At 42.2% G+C, this 17163-nt stretch overlaps 2 protein-coding genes across 5 annotated transcripts; both read right to left on the bottom strand.

Moving 5' to 3' along the window:
• Positions 1 to 75: 75 nt before the first annotated feature.
• mmp19 (matrix metallopeptidase 19) lies at positions 76 to 5288 on the bottom strand. The gene is made up of 9 exons (XM_034585758.1): positions 5070 to 5288; positions 4867 to 4952; positions 4625 to 4755; positions 3071 to 3283; positions 2745 to 2990; positions 1471 to 1596; positions 1069 to 1233; positions 862 to 989; positions 76 to 771 (listed from the first exon to the last, which is right to left on the bottom strand). The coding sequence occupies exons 1-9, from the start codon at positions 5157 to 5159 to the stop codon at positions 541 to 543; spliced, it is 1416 nt and encodes a 471-aa protein (XP_034441649.1). The 5' UTR covers positions 5160 to 5288; the 3' UTR covers positions 76 to 540.
• A 2097-nt stretch (positions 5289 to 7385) lies between these two features.
• suox (sulfite oxidase) lies at positions 7386 to 16360 on the bottom strand. Of its 4 annotated transcripts, none has more exons than XM_034585288.1 (5): positions 16261 to 16360; positions 13554 to 13624; positions 13178 to 13349; positions 11818 to 12090; positions 7386 to 10634 (listed from the first exon to the last, which is right to left on the bottom strand). In XM_034585288.1, exons 2-5 carry the CDS (start codon positions 13610 to 13612, stop codon positions 9408 to 9410), a joined length of 1731 nt encoding a protein of 576 aa, XP_034441179.1. In that variant the 5' UTR covers positions 13613 to 13624; positions 16261 to 16360; the 3' UTR covers positions 7386 to 9407. The 4 variants fall into 4 exon arrangements, with proteins under 4 accessions (XP_034441179.1, XP_034441178.1, XP_034441177.1 ...); XM_034585287.1 differs by having other exon boundaries at positions 13554 to 13621; positions 16261 to 16315; XM_034585286.1 differs by lacking the exon at positions 16261 to 16360 and adding an exon at positions 15963 to 16186 and having other exon boundaries at positions 13554 to 13621.
• Between the last annotated feature and the right edge of the window lie 803 nt (positions 16361 to 17163).

The following is a 17163-nucleotide window of genomic DNA, read 5'->3' as shown; positions in this document are numbered from 1 at the left end:
TTCACCCTTTAGGAAGAAGCTGCACACGGATCCACATGATTTCTCAGTGTGATTAATTCGATTACAGTGGAAGTGTTTAGTAAAGCAGAGGAGCTCTGAGCATTTATTCATGAAGCTGGTTTAACAAAAAAGTTTAAGCCTGAACAGAAACGTGAACACTCCCATCATCGTATTACATCTTACTGAAACTATTAAGACACATAATCCAACACATATGTCGGAGAGAGAAACAGAAGGCCTCAATTGATTCCTCCCTGAGATCATGGATGGGCTTACATAAGTCTCGGTCACAAAAACACATTTGTGCTCAAGAAGTAAGCCTCGCAAAAACAAATCTGCCTGCGTCGGAGGGAAGGAGAAGTTTGTAATCAGAACCAGTGATAAAAGTTATTCCCATTCCCTTGCTTTTTTCTCATGTTGGATAATATTTCACAATGAATCACTGCTGTTGAGGTTGCATGGTCATGTCAATGCCCCTGGAGTGGAACCAGCACCCCGCTGTAGACCTCTTAGTGCCTGTTGCCCCCTGATGGTCAACTCCTAGCATCGCATCCAGCGCGTCCTCTTGCTCAGTGGGTATCCTCTGTCGACCCTCAGCATCTCATTCACTCGCCAGTAATCGTCCCCTTTGAAGAAGAAGATCTTGCCGTTGGTCCAGGTGAAGGCTGCGTCCACGTTGGGCGGAACGCCGGTGAAGAGCATGGAGAGCGGTTTGGGGTACAGACTTAAGTTGTTGTACTGTAGCTCATCCCACTGCCAGTACTTTGAGCCCTAAACAGGCCAACACCAAAGTAAAGAAATAAGATAAGAGGGTATTTGCAAGAACATGGATTCAGTGACTCATAGCTGCATCATAGATACCTTAATAAAGACCAGCTTCTTGTTCTTCTCCAGGAATAAGGCTGCGTCGATGTTAGAAGGAATCCGCTTCACCTCTTTAGGGTAGCCATAGTCCAGCAAGAACCTGGTGTACTTCCACACTTTATTTCCTGTGACCAGAAACAGTCTATCGTTTACACATGCTGGAGAACTGAATGTATTAGTAGTTTTACAAGGAAACAAGTGTACCTTTAAAAAAGTACGTCTTGTTGGTTCTTTGCGAGTGCACAGCAGCGCTCAGGTTTCCAGGGAGCTCCCTCCACAGCCTGTCAGCTCTCATCGGTGTGTTGTGTCCGAGGTCGGAAATCGTCCACATATAGTCACCGCTGAATGCAAAGGTTTTACTCCAAGGACCTGATGGGAAATTACAGGGAGATCTTCATTCTTTTTGTGACACGTCTCATTGTGTCCTAATGGACTTGAAGTCCAAAAAATCACTGTTGGGAAAATGAGGAGGAGGAATTTTAGAAATGATCACCTGCCACCTCCCAATGATTCAGTCTCTTTGAGATTATACATTATTACCAGTGATGCAGGCATCACAGGCCTCTCCTCCTCCTCCTCCTCCTCCTCCTCTCCTCTGTAACTCACCTAACATGATGGCGTCCAGTGTGGCGGTGCAGGGGTCAGGGATGTTGAGAGTTTCCTGGCTGCTTTCTGTGGGAAGCAGACTCTCTGGGTTTGTTGGACTGGCCAAAGTGCTGGTTATGCGTTTTCCTATAAAACAGAGAATATACAAGTTTTAGGATGAACGCACGCTGACCATGTTTTATCATTTGAAAACTCCTCCACCAATGTTTTTTGGCTCAGTTTAAAAAGTCTGAGTATGGTACTACATTTCTTTTAAAAGTCCAGTGTGTAAGATTTAGGTGAAAGGGATCTATTGGCAAAAATTGAATATAAAATAATCCTAGTGATGTTTTCACTAGTGTGTTTCATCTAAATTGTACGAATTGTTGTTTTCTTTACCCTGGAATTGGTCCTTTATATTTAAATACTACCACAGGTTCTCTTTCATGTTTGGAAGGGGAGGGTGAGGTGAGGGGTGTTCAGCTGCAACATTCAAATTCACCACTAGATGTCAGTAAATCTTACACACTGAACCTTTAATTAAAAGTAATGTTTTAATCATTTTAATTTTAACAATACGTTTTGTTGGTATTCATTAACTTTATTTCTAGCGGACAAGCCACAGTTATGATAAAATAATAAGCAAACAGCTCAGATTCCGATACCATTGGTGGGAAAAAAATACATTGTTATTAAATTAATAAATTGACCTTTTTCATATGTAAATATTTGAGTTTTACAATTTTAACCCTTTAATTTTCATTAAAGAAATACCAGGATATGCACTGAGCAGGAAAAAATAAAAATAAACTTTTCATTGGACAAACAGTGTAATGCCATCACTGGATACAAACTACTGTAAACATATCTTTGGTCAATTTCTTGACAGCAAAAGCCTCATGAGGAGGTTTAGGATAACCCTTGCTGGAGGTCAACAGCTGCGTCTATAGACTCCAACCAAGTGTGAGCCACCATCTGCTTGTTGTGTCAGGCTCCGGCCTACATCTGTGATAGATGCCTAAGATCCTCCAGCAGGGGCCGTAGCTGGGCTTTTGCTGCTCGGGTCCCTCAGCTGTGGAACTCCCTGTCTGCCAATCTCAGGCAGGTGAACTCAGTTCCTTCTTTTAAATCTCTTCTTGAGACTCACTATTATTTTTTTTATTGAATTACTGTTATGGTTGAAACTTTTTATAGTATTTCTTGTTACATTTTATTTCAATAAAAAAGAAAAAAAAAATATTATTATTATTATAGTCCTGGTTAGTCTTGACACCATCATGTTGAAACACACTCACCATACAGCCGCTGGATGCCTCTCACATCATCTGAATGCAGCCTGAAGTTGGCACGGTAACCAGAGTAGACCGGCGCCATCAGAGCGCTTCTGAATTGGGAGTGACCCAAGCCGAGGGCGTGGCCGATTTCATGGGCCGCCACAATACGCAGATTAGTGCCATAGTATGACCCCTCTGTCCAGAACTCATCTTCATCAAAATGAACAATACCCGACTCTGGTGACTCAGCGTGGGCCAGGACGTGACCTGCAGGTGGTCCAGATAAACCAAGTATGTCAGTATGAGGCCAAGTGACAGTAAACACATTGCTTATGGAGGACACTCACCTCGGCCATCAAACGGGTGAGCGCAGAGGCCATCATTCTTATGGAAGGAGATCTTTATGTCCCCTCTGCCATAGTCAACCTCTCTGAAGGCCAGTGCAGTCACCTCAGTCCAGTAGTTGAAGGCAGAGCGAATGGCTGCACTGACTTCGGCCTTCTTCATGTCAGGTGTGAAGTTGTGGATGCGGTAGGTCAGACTCCTCTTCCTCCAATGACCTGAAAGAGAGGAAGCGTTTTATAGAGTCACCACATCAAGACTCTCGACCTCAGGAAACAGTTTTGAGACAAGACTTCGAGTCCATACAAAGTGTTTTCATCATGAAGCTACAGAACAAATAGGAAGTGATCAGATATTTAAATATTAGCGTTGCTCCGTGAGTAAGAGCATCCAGCCGACCTTATAGCTGCCAAATGTATTTTGTCTGTGTTTGTTTCCCCAACTTTTCTACAACACATGTTCTGTACATCCATCACATTGTATCACAGTCATGAATGGGACCACTTTAAATCCTGTGATGCTTTGTGCCAAAACCACTTAAACGTTACTACTTTACTATTGGTGTCGTGTTCGTGTTTGCTTAGATTTGAGGCCCCCAGGTCTCTTTTGCCCGGGGCCCTTGAAATGCTCCTGATCACAGACTTGTTTTTACGATATGTGTAGGGTTTGAAAACACCACTAACCCCAGTGGAAATATCAGAAAGAGAATGTAGACAACTGCAAATGACTACTAATGGCATAGAGTGTTCGCAGTGTGATTAAATGATCACTTGTTTACGAATTCTAATTAAGGGAACATAGTTTCCTGACATATTAACACACAGGAAATCGGTCAGTCTGTTGAAAGCAGAAAGAATGAACTGAAACTGAATCACTTTATTTTGTCGTTTCTAAGTTGTTATCTCCAAAGAGGTTATGTCCTTCGCCGCAGTCTGCTGCTTTGCTTGATTGTCGGCAGGATTACACAAAAACTACTTAACAGATCTCCATTAAACTTGATGGTAGGATGACACATGAAAGAACCCATTAAATTCTGCCCTGTATCCAGACAATGTATCCAGATTCCCCCCCCCCCCCCCCCCCCCCCCCCCGCTTTCTTTAACGATGTGAGGTGTGAATTGTATTTTGGGGCCTTAGTGTAGATATGTGCTCTACTGAGAGCCACTTTAGTTATATTTACACATTAAATAACCACTGTTGGTTTACAAGATGATACACAATCTATTATGCAATTGGGAACATAGTCATAAACCTTGTGTGTATCAGATTTACAGTGCAGGTGTGGCTGATTCAGTCATTTCCAGTTTATGACAACTTGCCATATAGTTGTTAAAGTTAAAACTGTCCACTCTGCGCGAAATGAACAGTGAAGTCAAACTGGGATGTTTAAGAGGTGAATCTATAATGAGCTTCAAAGTAATTTAATGATCTACTTGATCACAGTTTCAGTCTAATGAACATGGACACGAAAAGGAGTGGATAGTATTTTTCTTACAAAGCCACATTTGTGAACTTATTAAAGAGAAATAAATGTTATAAGCGCCGGTGTTCAGACCCACCCATCAATCTGTATTTGTGAAACCTCTTGTTGAAGGGGTCTTCCAGGCCGCAGCGGGGCTGTCTCATCAGGTCCAACGTGGCTTCATCCAATTCTCCAGTAGATGGCAGCTCGTTCACCCTCTGGAGGACCCTGCACACAAGAGGACACTGAACATCTGCAAACTGAAAAACAAACAGCCGCCATCCTCCACCGTGTCAGAGAGTGGGAGTATTGTCTCAGGTATGAACCTGTGTGTGTTACCTGAGAGCACTGATGATGTCTTCCAGGTATCCAGGGTCCTCTGGGTCAGTAGAGTCGTCCAGGTAGCCATACTGCCTCAAATAGGCCTGTAAATGTACAAGCAGAAAATACAGCTCTCACATACTGTCACTTTATACAATGTCCAGTGTGTTCTTGCTGGTTAGATAAAGCATCTCTTGAATGCAGGTGTTCCATCATCTTACCTCTGCTTCATTCAACTCGTCCCACTGCACCACAGCACTGAATGCTCCACTGAGGTTGAGCACCAGCAGCAGCAGCCCTGCGTAGTCCATCTCCAAGTTTTTATCAACGGCTTCCGACCCAGATATCCAGGGCTGGAGAAGTGCTCACCAGAGTCCCGCTGCAGACTCTATTTGCTCTGAGAGCGCCCCGGCAGTTTTTAACTCAACTCGGAGCGTGAGTCATCCCTGTGGCTATGATGATACACCTCTGAAGAATGAGGGTTACAAGAGCAGCCAGTTGAGCCAAGGCCAACACGTCTGCTGTTGCAGCAGCTCCGGCAGCAGTGGGCACACTTCACAGGCTGTAGATTCAGTGCAGAGATTCGGTTCAGCTCTCACTGAAAACAGAGCATTAACCCAGAGAATATCTCCCACTTTATTCCTTCAGGATCACAACCTTTGTGTTGATCCCTGGTGTTGATACAGCAGTGTGTGTATCACAGCTCAGTTATGGGCTTTAAACCACAAGAGGGGCCTCACCCTCCATCTCCACATTCCTGTTGTCCCCACACTCCTCCCATCTGAGACAAATATCTATGTTTACACCTCCAACACAAATGATTAGGCCCATCCCTGCTCACAGGTAACGTGGGGTAAATAGGTTTCGTGTTATTACATGTTGTCAACAGCATATGTTGTCTTCTTATGGTTGAGACTGACTGAGGCCAAGGCCCAACGGCTCCCTTAAAAAAAAAAACACACACATTTTAATTCATTAGATTTTTATTTTTATTTGGCTCAAAATTGCACACACTCATAAATATCAGTCCCCTAAACATGGCTGGTTGTTTTCCATCTAGAGCCATGAAATATTTTTTGAGGAATCAAACAAAGAATAAGAAAACTATGAATATTAAAGCTCAATTAATGAATATTTTAGGGATGAACAATTACTAAATGAGGAGGAGTAATCATTTTATATTGTTACGATTTGGTTTTACCACTCTCAACATCAGCTGTAGTCTGCAGCTGGGTTTGTATTAAAAAGAAGCTCTGACAACAATAATGTCTGAACTTTGAAACCCCGTGGAGTCACACTTTTAATTTGGGTGATTGTGTGTAACCTTTATTTAAAAATAAATCAGTAAAGAGGAAGTTGGATATTATGCTGATGTCTTTTGTTTCGTGCTGAATAAGTGGAAGTGGAGGTTTTGGAGGTGGATTGAATAAGTTGATTTCTGATCAGTAACTTCTCTTAACTATTTCTGACAAGGGAGGACAACTTCAGTTTTTGCCCCGTCTGCAAAATCTGCTTGAATCAGATCATCCGAGCAAGTCAGTGAGTCAAACCTGTGATTATTTTAGAAATGTTGAATTTGTGTAAATTTTATTTAACATCTCGATCAACATAAAGTCTACATAGATTATAAATAATAAATGATGGATGATAAAAGTTTAGTTAGTGGTACTTTTCCTGTGTATTTGTACCTATATTCTTGCAAAAATGTAGAACAGACTGAATGAATGTTACAGTAGCTTTAGCTGGTGACACAGCTGCTCTCCATATGTCATCGCTCGGTTGGCATCATCTGACCTCAGAGTTACTACACAGACTAAAACCTGAGACAACACACTGAAGTTTGTCTTCTTGTGCCAACTGCTGAAGTAAGGTCCAGATTTTCCAGGAGTGAAAAGAAATGTTTTTCATCTACTGTCTCGTTTTTGTTTTCTTATCATTTTGTAGAGCTTTGATGTAATTGTATAGATCTTCTGTACAATATTTATGATTATAATATATAATATTTATACCAATTTTATACGTGATGTATAGTGCTGTTAATTTATATGCTCTCATGTTCCAAAGTGTGTACGTCCTCCTGATTTTATTTCTTCTCTTTTGTTTGGAAAGAACAGCTTGAAAAGTGCTCCACAAATACATTTGATTTATTCAGTAACTCATCCTAAGTTCTCTGCTGACCTTTACAGCGGTGAAAGTAAGAGTCAGCTTTATCTGTTATCTGTTTATCTGTTTCCTGTTATTGTTGTGACAGAATCATTATTACTGATAATGACGAGGAGAAAGGAAAAAGGAGAGACAATATACAAGAATGAGGTTTTTTAATGAGGCTGCTTTTGACACACAAAAGCAAAGGGAGAAAGACACAAAATAATCTGATGAAACAGAAAACTGAGTATGAGCAAACAGCTTGTAAAGCATTTGGTCCAGTTTAATGCAACGGAAGTGATTCCTAAATGATTTTCTTAAGACATGTCATTTTGCAGCTGATGTAACTTTGCTGATGTCATTTCCCCTAAGTCTTAGTGATCAGTTTATAGTTGTACTCCCACTGGCATCATGGTTTTCATCAACAGAATTCCACAGTTCGAATGACTATATTAATGTTTTTATGCTGACCACAATCTTAGTCATTTATGAGTCAAAGACAGATCAGAAAGAAAACTTCCCACTTTGAGGTAAACAAATAAGTCCCACTGCATTTATCAGGCATGGAAACCACTTAAATAACCACATGCAGTAGAACATGCATCACTTTAATCTCTTCTCAGGGCAAAATGCCAGAGTAGGCATCGCCATGACAACATCCTACCTCCCAATTCATTAAGATATGTAAATTAGGGACTGTAGCTTTAATTCAGGGTTATTATATTGTTGGAAATCTACCTGAACGATCCCTGCTACTCGAATTACTGTAGTTTTGAATGTTTTCCTTTAGTTTTTCATCTTTTACTTTAAACTGCTGTGTCACTTTATATCCCGTTTCTTATGTTGCCACATTTAAGAATCATTATGTAAAAGTAGTTTTACCATTTGAATTTACTTTGCTACCAAAGGCAAAAAAATGAATCCAGGAAATGCACCATGATTTTGGTACATTAATGTATATACAATCTTCAGCTTCCTGGTCTATGTTTAATCAAGACAATATGGTAAATTATGTTTTTAATCTTACATTAAATTATTTCAGATTATTGAGAACTCCAAGGCAACAGGCCCCCAACATAGAGATGTACAGACCTTCACTACTCCTATCAGAACAAGACACCCAGACTCAAGGAGACAGAGAAGACTGACTCATTGTTAAAGTACCGGCAACATTATCAGAGCCATAAATAAAACATGATATGATATGAGGAGAAACACAGATACCTGCAGTTCAATTTGGTTAAAGCAGATAGTGAAGTTCAACAAGGTGAAATATAAACATGTTCACATAACTTGAATAGAAAAGAAACACTCTACTGAAAAACTTGTTTGTTCCTTTAAGGATCCTGTAGGAACGGTGGTTATCTATTGATCGGATTGATCAGGAGTTGGGCTGTTGACTGGTTTTACGAAACGAGCCACTGATGTAAGTCTGAAAATCCAGAATTATACCTATGGTTTCCTCACTGACTGCAAATCCTGCTTCGTAGGACATTCCTCTGTTTTTTCTGTCTCCTTGTAAGGTGCCAACACTTTGATCTAAATCATTGTTTCACCTCCGCTCAGAAAACTGCCACAAAACATAAAGGCCTGTGTGACAAATCAGGTCTCAACTGGGCTTCAGGAATGTCTTCAAGCGACTAAATTCGGCCTCAGTCTTCACAGTGGGATCTGGAGACAGTGGGGGATAAACTGAAAGGTCACAGTTCACCTGTTCTTTACTGAACGAGAGCAGAAGCAGACTATCTCAGCCTCTCATAGTTTCTTCCGGTGAATCACTGACTCAAACTTAAAAACATGGTCTGTTGCAAAGATTATCAACAAAGTCGCAGTTGCAGATAAGTAAAAGCTACCGATGTTTTAAAGATTCCTAGATGAGTCTGCGCTTAGTAAACTGTTCTCTCTAAAGAAAAAAGCATCTCTAGTAGCCTTCATTGAAAATAATGACAATATTAAGCTCAAAACTTTACTACAGTAGGCTAAGTACTACTAGATACAAAAGTATTATCCAAACTTTTTTATTATGTATGGTAATACTGTTGAACTCTTAATATAGTATTTACTATAACTCTGTTGTAGATGATGGAGTTTACAAAAGTAAATATTTTCTTTTCTATAAATGTTACAGACTCACAAATTCAATAAAGTCGTTACTTGATAAAAACTCTTTTGCTCTAGTTATTTACAACCTTAGCTTAGTTTATGGTTTGTTCTGCTGAAAACCGTTCAAGTCCCTCAGGAAACTGTGACTGCATAAAAACTCCAAGACTGAAAACATTCGACTGTATTAGTTGAAAAGCGTTAAATATATTGTGCGCGCTTGGTCTCTGTGAATCTGCTCTTTTTTCCTTCATTGATTTCCCTGCTGAGTCCAAATATCAGATTTGAGTTTGCAAGCAGAATGTGAGGTGAGTCTATTCCTCCTCATCCTCATCCTCTCTGATCTTCACGTTCACTCTGTGCCAGGCGTTACTCAGGACGCCCCTCAGGTTCCAGATGGGAGGCACCGTGTCCGGCTGCATGTTGTAGCTGTTGTCAACTGCCTTGCAAACTATCTCAAGTTCCTGAGCTTCAGGGGGAAGAGGAGCCGTCACCTCCCACAGCTTCCAGGCCCAGGCTCGTCCTGGTGGAGGTGAGGGTTCGGCTGCTTGTCCCTTGTCACTGGTCCTCAGTTGGGCCACTTGCCACGTCTTTCCTCCGTCTAGAGAAACATCCACACGTACCACCTCTCTGCCCCCGCCACTCCAGGCGTAGCCCTTAACAATCACCTCTTCCTCCGACCGATCGACCACAGCACCGTCGGCCGGTGTGGTGATGGCAGACTGAATGGGCAGCTCTTGAATGGCCGGTGCAGATTTGAAGTCCACTGTGTCCCAGTCGGTCCCGGGGGAGAAACCCTTGTAGTCGTTCTGCTGCCAGTGGCTGCTGCTCTCCTCTGAGCTCACAATGATCTTCCCAAGCCATTTAACGTTCCGCGCACCCACTGTGCCCGGCACCACAACACGGACAGGGAAGCCGTGGTCGGCAGGAAGCTCCTTGCCATTCATTTCATAAGCCAGCAGCACATCGCCTTCCTCGCTAACCGCCTTGTTCAGAGGGATGGAAGCACCATAGGTCGAACCTGTCACATCATGGTCCAGCCCCTCAAACTGAACGTGGCGAGCCCACTGGGCCACATCTGGCCCGTAGCCAGCTGCCATCAGCACATCCCTGAGGTTAGCGCCGCTCCATGTGGCGTTACTGATCGCAGCAATGCCCCAGTTTAGTCCTTTGACCTGCTTGACCGTGTTCATCTCAGAACGGCGGTTACCTGCACACTGCAGAGTGGCAGTGACCGTGTGTTTGGGGAATTTAGTCTTCAAGTCTTCTAAAGACAGCGTCAGAGCTCCTCCGGGAAGTCCCTCCACATGGAGCTGGTAGGATGCCGGGTCCACCGGAGGAACTGGGAGGTGGTTTCTTTTGAAAAAGAAAGCCGAGGGGGTGATGTAGCTGTCAGAGAGGATTTCAGGAGGCGGCTCAGCGTTGAAGGGCTTCAGGTTGTTGATGTGCAGGACTGGGTGGCGCTCTGGATCGGAGGAGTAGGGGTCAGATGATTTCACAGCCTGTTGCTTCTTCAGGTCCTCTGCACTCAGCTCACCGACCTTGTATTAACCACAGACACAGAAGCTTCATTAGACCACATCAATGTCACGAGCAATCACATGAGCCGCTTTTCTACACCAACACCTGCTATCATCTGGCTTTTGTCTGTAATGAGAATGGATACAATCGACAGTCACTCCCGGGTCTGCAGTGGACACAGGATTTATTGGCTCCGGCTTCGATTGGCAGTGATGGAAAGGTGACGCCTGGGTGAACACGCCAATTTGGCAAGACAGCGAGGTGACAGCAGCTTTACCAGCATTTAAAAACTGTGTGTGAATACAAAGGAATACTTTCAAACTGATTGAATGCGTCAGGATTAAGTCCACAGTTGTCAGTTGTTCCTAATTGACCGTGTCCAGTAAAGCTTCACACTTTTTGTCTTCAGTGATCAAATGCATGATGGACAAAATAAATAAGGATAATGGGTTAAAATCTCCCAGAAACCCCGGAAACTGCTTTCAGGCATGCACTGAACATTCTCCTGACATTATCCAGAGGGCCTGTGTGTGAGATGCAAATGTCAGGGTCAGTTATCCTGGACATTCTCCTGAACTTTTTGTGCCAGCCCCCTTGTAAACTCTCAGAGTGAGCCCACGTGGGACTACAGCAGGAAACTGTCCGGAGAAGTCACCACAAGCGAGACAGATGCAAAACAGAAAAAGAAAGAATACTAATATCTCAAGATCTAAAATAACTATGAATTTTATATTCATACAGTTGCTGTAGTTAATTATTATTGTATGATAATCCACTACTTATCCTCATCACTAACAATAGGTCCAGTTGATCAAGACACATGCATTTTCAAGTTTTAATAGAATAGAATGTTTTAATAGGATAGAAAACTTTAATAAAATAAAATGTTTTCATAGAATAGAAAGTTTTATTCTCATTGCACAAATTTTTACGACGGAATTTGTTGTGCAGCACCCAAAAGAAAATAATACATATAAGATAAGAGTCTAGTTAGATTAGCTACAGCTTTAGTTGGAGGTAAAACCAAGAGTTATTTCCCCTATATAGTTTCTACAGCAGGTCAAAGTTCAACAAGAAAGTCTGTAAACTGTAGTTTTTGTTAACAAATGACAGTTTTAGCAGTAAAATTGGACTTTTCACCTTTTCTACTTTATATTTTTTACAATCAGTTCAATTATAAACAGAAACCGCAGATGTGCTCACCTTATATTCTGAGAGGATTTCCAACACGTGCTCCTGGTTGTGCACAGCATACAGCGCCCAGAAGGGTTCAATGGCACCACCTGCTGCCAACATGATTTTATCCCCACCGGGATGCATGGCCACAAACTCAGTGATGTCATAGACGCCGCCTTGGTAAGTGACCCACACGCCATCCTCCAGGGAGCGGTGCTTTGTGACCTCTTCCTGGCTGAAGATGGGAAAAGGTAGGGTCGTCTCTAAGGTCGGAGTTCTGATGGTGTCCACCTGCTCAGCCTGTAGGAGAGAGAGACAGATGAGTGGCCAATTCTGAGAGTGTCTGACAGAGCATGATGTCGATTAGAGCCCGACCAATATATCAGCCGATATGAGCCTTTAACAGACATATCGGTGTTTATGTTTCTCTATAATGCGGCAATTTGAAAACTTTAATTTTACAGGGTAAACAATGCAGAATAAATGTGCATTTATATTTACATTTATTTATTTTCTTTATTTCGAAATCTATATATTGGGTTGCATTTATAATAAAGTTAATTGTTAAACTGTAAAATGTCAAGTCTCGATTACAGAATCAGAAATCGAAAAAGATTATTCGGGCTTTACTGTAAATACGTGATGAAGTTTGACAGTATGAACATTTGGGTTCTTCAACCCATTTTGTAATTTTCTGAGAGTGGATCACACTGCAGCATCAAACCACCAAGAGCCAAGAGGCCTCAGTGTTGATTGTGCAAACAACATACTTGTCGACCAGGTGACATTTATTCTTAAAGCAGCAGCAGCAGCAGCAGCAGCAGCAGCAGCAGCAGCAGCAGCAGCATCATGTTACTGAGCTGTTAATGATTTTTTTTATCTTTGATCTGCTCATGACTCATAACATCCTGTTGGAGTTTTCACAACATTTTTGTGACATCATCAATTAGAACAGATACCAACTGCTTAACGATGCGTGCCCTGGGTAACATGTACACAAGTATATAAATGGGATATTCTATGAGCAACTCATGTAAACATCATAATCAGAGTAATGTCTTATTCTTATTGATGTCCATAGTCATTCAGAGTAGATGGAAATATTGTTTGCCCTTATGCTGATTCACAAATAAATTAATTTTGACGGAACCAACAAACAATGTTTTCTTCTAGATAATTAATGTGAATAATCACAAGTTGATCGATCTAGGATTGAATAAAAGAATTCTGAATTTGTAGTCAGCAGGTTCAGGAGCAGATCATAATCCGTTCAGTTTCTTCAGACTAAGACTGAAAATTGTCAAATGAGCTGAGAGTAAAACAACAGGTCACTTCCCTTAAATTAAAAAGCTATAAACTGTCTTCACAGATCTTATCTGCCACTAACCTTGTGCTTGTGAAGGCCATACGCCAGTACAGCCCCTGTACCAGCGAGCAGTCCTGCCAGGCCATGTCTCCAGCTGGGACTGTGGGCGCGCTGGTACGACCTCTGGTCGTCACCACTGCTGTTGCTCCAGAGACGGGCCGCGCAGGATGCCACAGCAGGGGCCACCGGATGCCTGTGAAAATGAAAACTACTGAAGGTCATTTTTATGCAGACCAAACTAATTAGATGGTGAGTATGTGTCTATAGAAATTCAACGAGATTAGTGTGATCACAAAAAAAGAAATAAAACATAAAAAGTGGATGAATATTAAAGTCAGGCTATAGTTAACAGCTGGAGTATCCTTCATCATGTGTGTATTTTGTTCCAGTACTGTACCTTTGAATGCTGACAGGGCCAAATCGAGTCAGGCTGTGGCAGCGTCTGAGAAGCAGCATTGCATTGATCTTCTGGAGTGGAGGAAAAATGGTAATTTCAGTGTTGCAACAAATAGCACCTTACAATAAAGGTTTCTTCAATGAACAAGTTACATCTAATTCTGAAATACAATTTTTCACAGTTTTTTCTTGCTCATTGAGTCAATATGCCTGTGGCCCTGATTCATCTCATGACCCTGTGAGCAGGGCCTGGACCCCTGCAGGTTGTGAGTCTATGGTCGAGAGCAGACAAATGTTTTCCGATGTAACTAATAATGACAGCTGATGTGTATTTTCCATCAAGTTTTGCATAACTGTTCCTGTTAACCTCCAGCAGCATCAACAAGCCTTACGTGGGTTTAACATGAGCACTGACTGAGGCTGGGACCGTCCCTCTGAATGCAGGACGGGGGAGTGATGATCTAACAAAGCAGACCACTGTAGGCAATGTACATCCTTAAACTGTTTTTCCCCAGCATGTGATGTAGTTAAAACTTGAACCTTTAAACCCTTCTACTCCTCCTGACCCGACCAACCAGCAGTTACTTCAACCAGCGAGAGGAGCCAACCGGGTGAGGGGGAGTGAACAGAGAGAAGGAGGAGAGCTGGGCTTCACCCCCCTCTTCCCTCACCACACATGTTGATGTGTAACACCATCATGGTAAACATGGACACACTGTCCAGCATCCCGTTAAGAAACAAATTGAAAGATTACTAGTTAATGAGAAATGTCATTTAAAAAGAGTGCATCTTCTTCTGTTGACAATACCCTGACATTTCAACGTCAAGTAAACAAGTTATGACTCAGGTAAGGCTGACCCAAAGCCTTGGAAGCTTTGGCTGTTGCCATGGTAATTAGTATATAAAGAGGGATGATGCGTTTCCACTTCCTAACACAGCAAAAATATCCTGGCTAGGAGCAGTGCCATTTTTCGCATTTGGAGCCAGTCTGTGCAGGAGCGATCAAGGGATGGAGCTGCAGTAGCGAGGTGCTGCGATACATACGCTCAACCAATCATGAGTTAGTCTCAGCTGTATAGCTCGACTTTTTTATTGTCCCATCCACTAACATGGAGGAGGCAGGGTTTATGACCTATACTGCAGCCAGCCACCAGGGAGCAATTGGCTTCACTTCTGGGGAGCTGTCATGTCGTCCACCTTTATATGCAGTGTTTGGTCCATATCAACATTACATGTCACAGGCTTAGAAATTAAACTAGGTAAGCGAGTTGTGGAAAACGTCAAGTGTCTGTAATGAATTCCAAATTTGCAGTGATGACCCTGAGTAAGTCGAGTGCCAGATATGCCAAAGAAAACACAGCAAATCAACAAAGAGTTTGGCGCGTTACCCTGAAAACTGTAACAGCTGAGTCATCTTGCAGGCAGCTGCCAAATGTTGTTTCTACTATAACTTATCAGAGTGCTGCCTGCATGCTAGCAACATAACCATGAAGTCTGATCTTTCCTACACCAAATTCAATTCATCTCCTCCTGGCTTTCACAACATGAATAGAAAAGTGAGAGGAAACATGTGCACTTCCAGGAAAAGAAATGATAATGTGGACCCTTTAACTATTTTTTTTTTTACACGTTACAGACGAACCAATTAATCATGAAAATAATCAGCAGATGAACCAGTAATAAATCAATAGCTGTTAGTTAGAGGCCCTACACTTGTATTTAATTCAGGGTGTTTCTGTCTATGTGTTTGCAGACCTGTCACATCCTCTTATCTGTCATTGGTGTGACTGTGTCCCGCTGATAAAGGCTGCAGCTCGTCAAGCGGAGCAGTATTTCCTGGGAGGTTTTCATACAGTGGTTACAATCTACTGCACGAGGTCGAATAATGTTGACAGATAATTGCTTTATACTTCACTGTCTGTTTTTAAATCATCTCTCAAATTTTACATATTGTGCCAAGTTATTTAGTGAAATAAATTAGTTAAAAACAAACAATACTTAAATATGACCGTTTCTCAAAAATAAAATTCGAAGCTTTTTTTAAAGTTAACAATTTGCTTGAACAATGAACAATTTTCCAAAAATATATTAATTGATTCGCGTCTTTGCTCAAAGCACTCGATCTAACATTTGAACAGGAATGCCTTACAGGTGCATCTTCCTGAATCAGGAAGTGTATGTGGACACATGACCGGCTCCTCTGTATTAAAAAGGTGGCTCCTTAATGGCCCCTGATTGAGAGAAATCCCTGATCTGCCATTGTCTATTTATATCATGTAGCCGGACGCATGTGTGTGCTGCAGTAGCATGTGTGGACACATGCTAGCCCCCCCCCCCGAGAGACCCCCACGGAGTACGAGAGGCGAAGATCAGTCTAAAAAACGCACTGAACTCAACGAGCACCGTAAACATGTAAACAGCTGTGAAGCTGTCGGCTCCAGGCTCGTAGCCGAGGCAGCGCGTATCTGCTGTGAGATAACGTCACAATAAAGTTAAGGTCCGTTAGCGACCTGACGTGTGACATCACCCACATCCCCATCTTCCCCACGTAGCTAAACTTAGCTAACACTCAAGTTAGCCGGCTACAGCACCCGCAGCCAGCCTGCCCCGCTCCCCCCCCCACTCAGTCAGATACGTTCACAAACACAAGGAACATTACCATCGGTCGGTTTCTTCATGTAAAGCTAACCAAAGTTAGGGTCACTCACTTCTTCACTTCTGCTGAGCCAATCCCGGCGCGTGTCCGGATGTTCTCCCCCTCCACCGCCCAAACCTCCGTACACGTAGCACGGAGCTGAGACGTTCACTGACCCTGCGGCGTTCAGGGACCTACCACATATTATACATGTTTCCTCTGCCAAGTCACCCGACTGGTTTCTGCTGAGCTATCACCCGACAAATAACACACCAGTTGTACCAGTGGAAAACATCTATTTGAGTCACACTGGCTGCTGTAACATCAGTGTAGCAAAAACCATACACTCCTCCTAGGTATGCAACATTTTAAATTGGTCTTAAACTTTATTAGTGCCATTACATGGTTTTACTAAAGCTGTATAATCTTTCACAAGCCAGTGAGATGACGTGTTGGGTTGTAGAAACTCCCTTTGATTGGACCAATTCATAAGGCACATGGAACAAGTGCATTTATTAGTCAATGATGTCAGTGATGCATTGTCGTTGTTTCAAACTGGATTGCTGCAAAGTACAGATCATAAATTGTATTGCAGAGAGTGGATACAGAAGATAGACCGTAAATATTGTGTATCTGATGTACCCAGATGTTATCAGGAGTGCATACAGCCCCGAGATGCTGTGATGAAATTCACACAAGTTGGTTCAGCCTGGGATTTCAATTTTTTACTGTGATTTTCAGTGTGGTTTTGAATCCAGCCCTTAACCGGTTGATGATTTTGGTTTCCGTTGTTACGTCATTTTGTTCTCAACAAATTATACAGTGGACATCAGTAAAGATTTTCAACGTGAATAATTTGTTCATCAAGATCTGATGTGTGATTTAAGTGTTCCCTTAATTTTTCTGAGTAATGTATGCATACCACTTATATCAAATGTATGTATACATATATCACTTCTCTTTGTATATGTTTTGT

Source organism: Hippoglossus hippoglossus, chromosome 5 (genome assembly GCF_009819705.1).
Source record: "Hippoglossus hippoglossus isolate fHipHip1 chromosome 5, fHipHip1.pri, whole genome shotgun sequence".
Taxonomy (NCBI): domain Eukaryota; kingdom Metazoa; phylum Chordata; class Actinopteri; order Pleuronectiformes; family Pleuronectidae; genus Hippoglossus; species Hippoglossus hippoglossus.
Note: the sequence above shows the minus strand (reverse complement) of the source record. Positions and strands in the feature narration are given on the sequence as shown.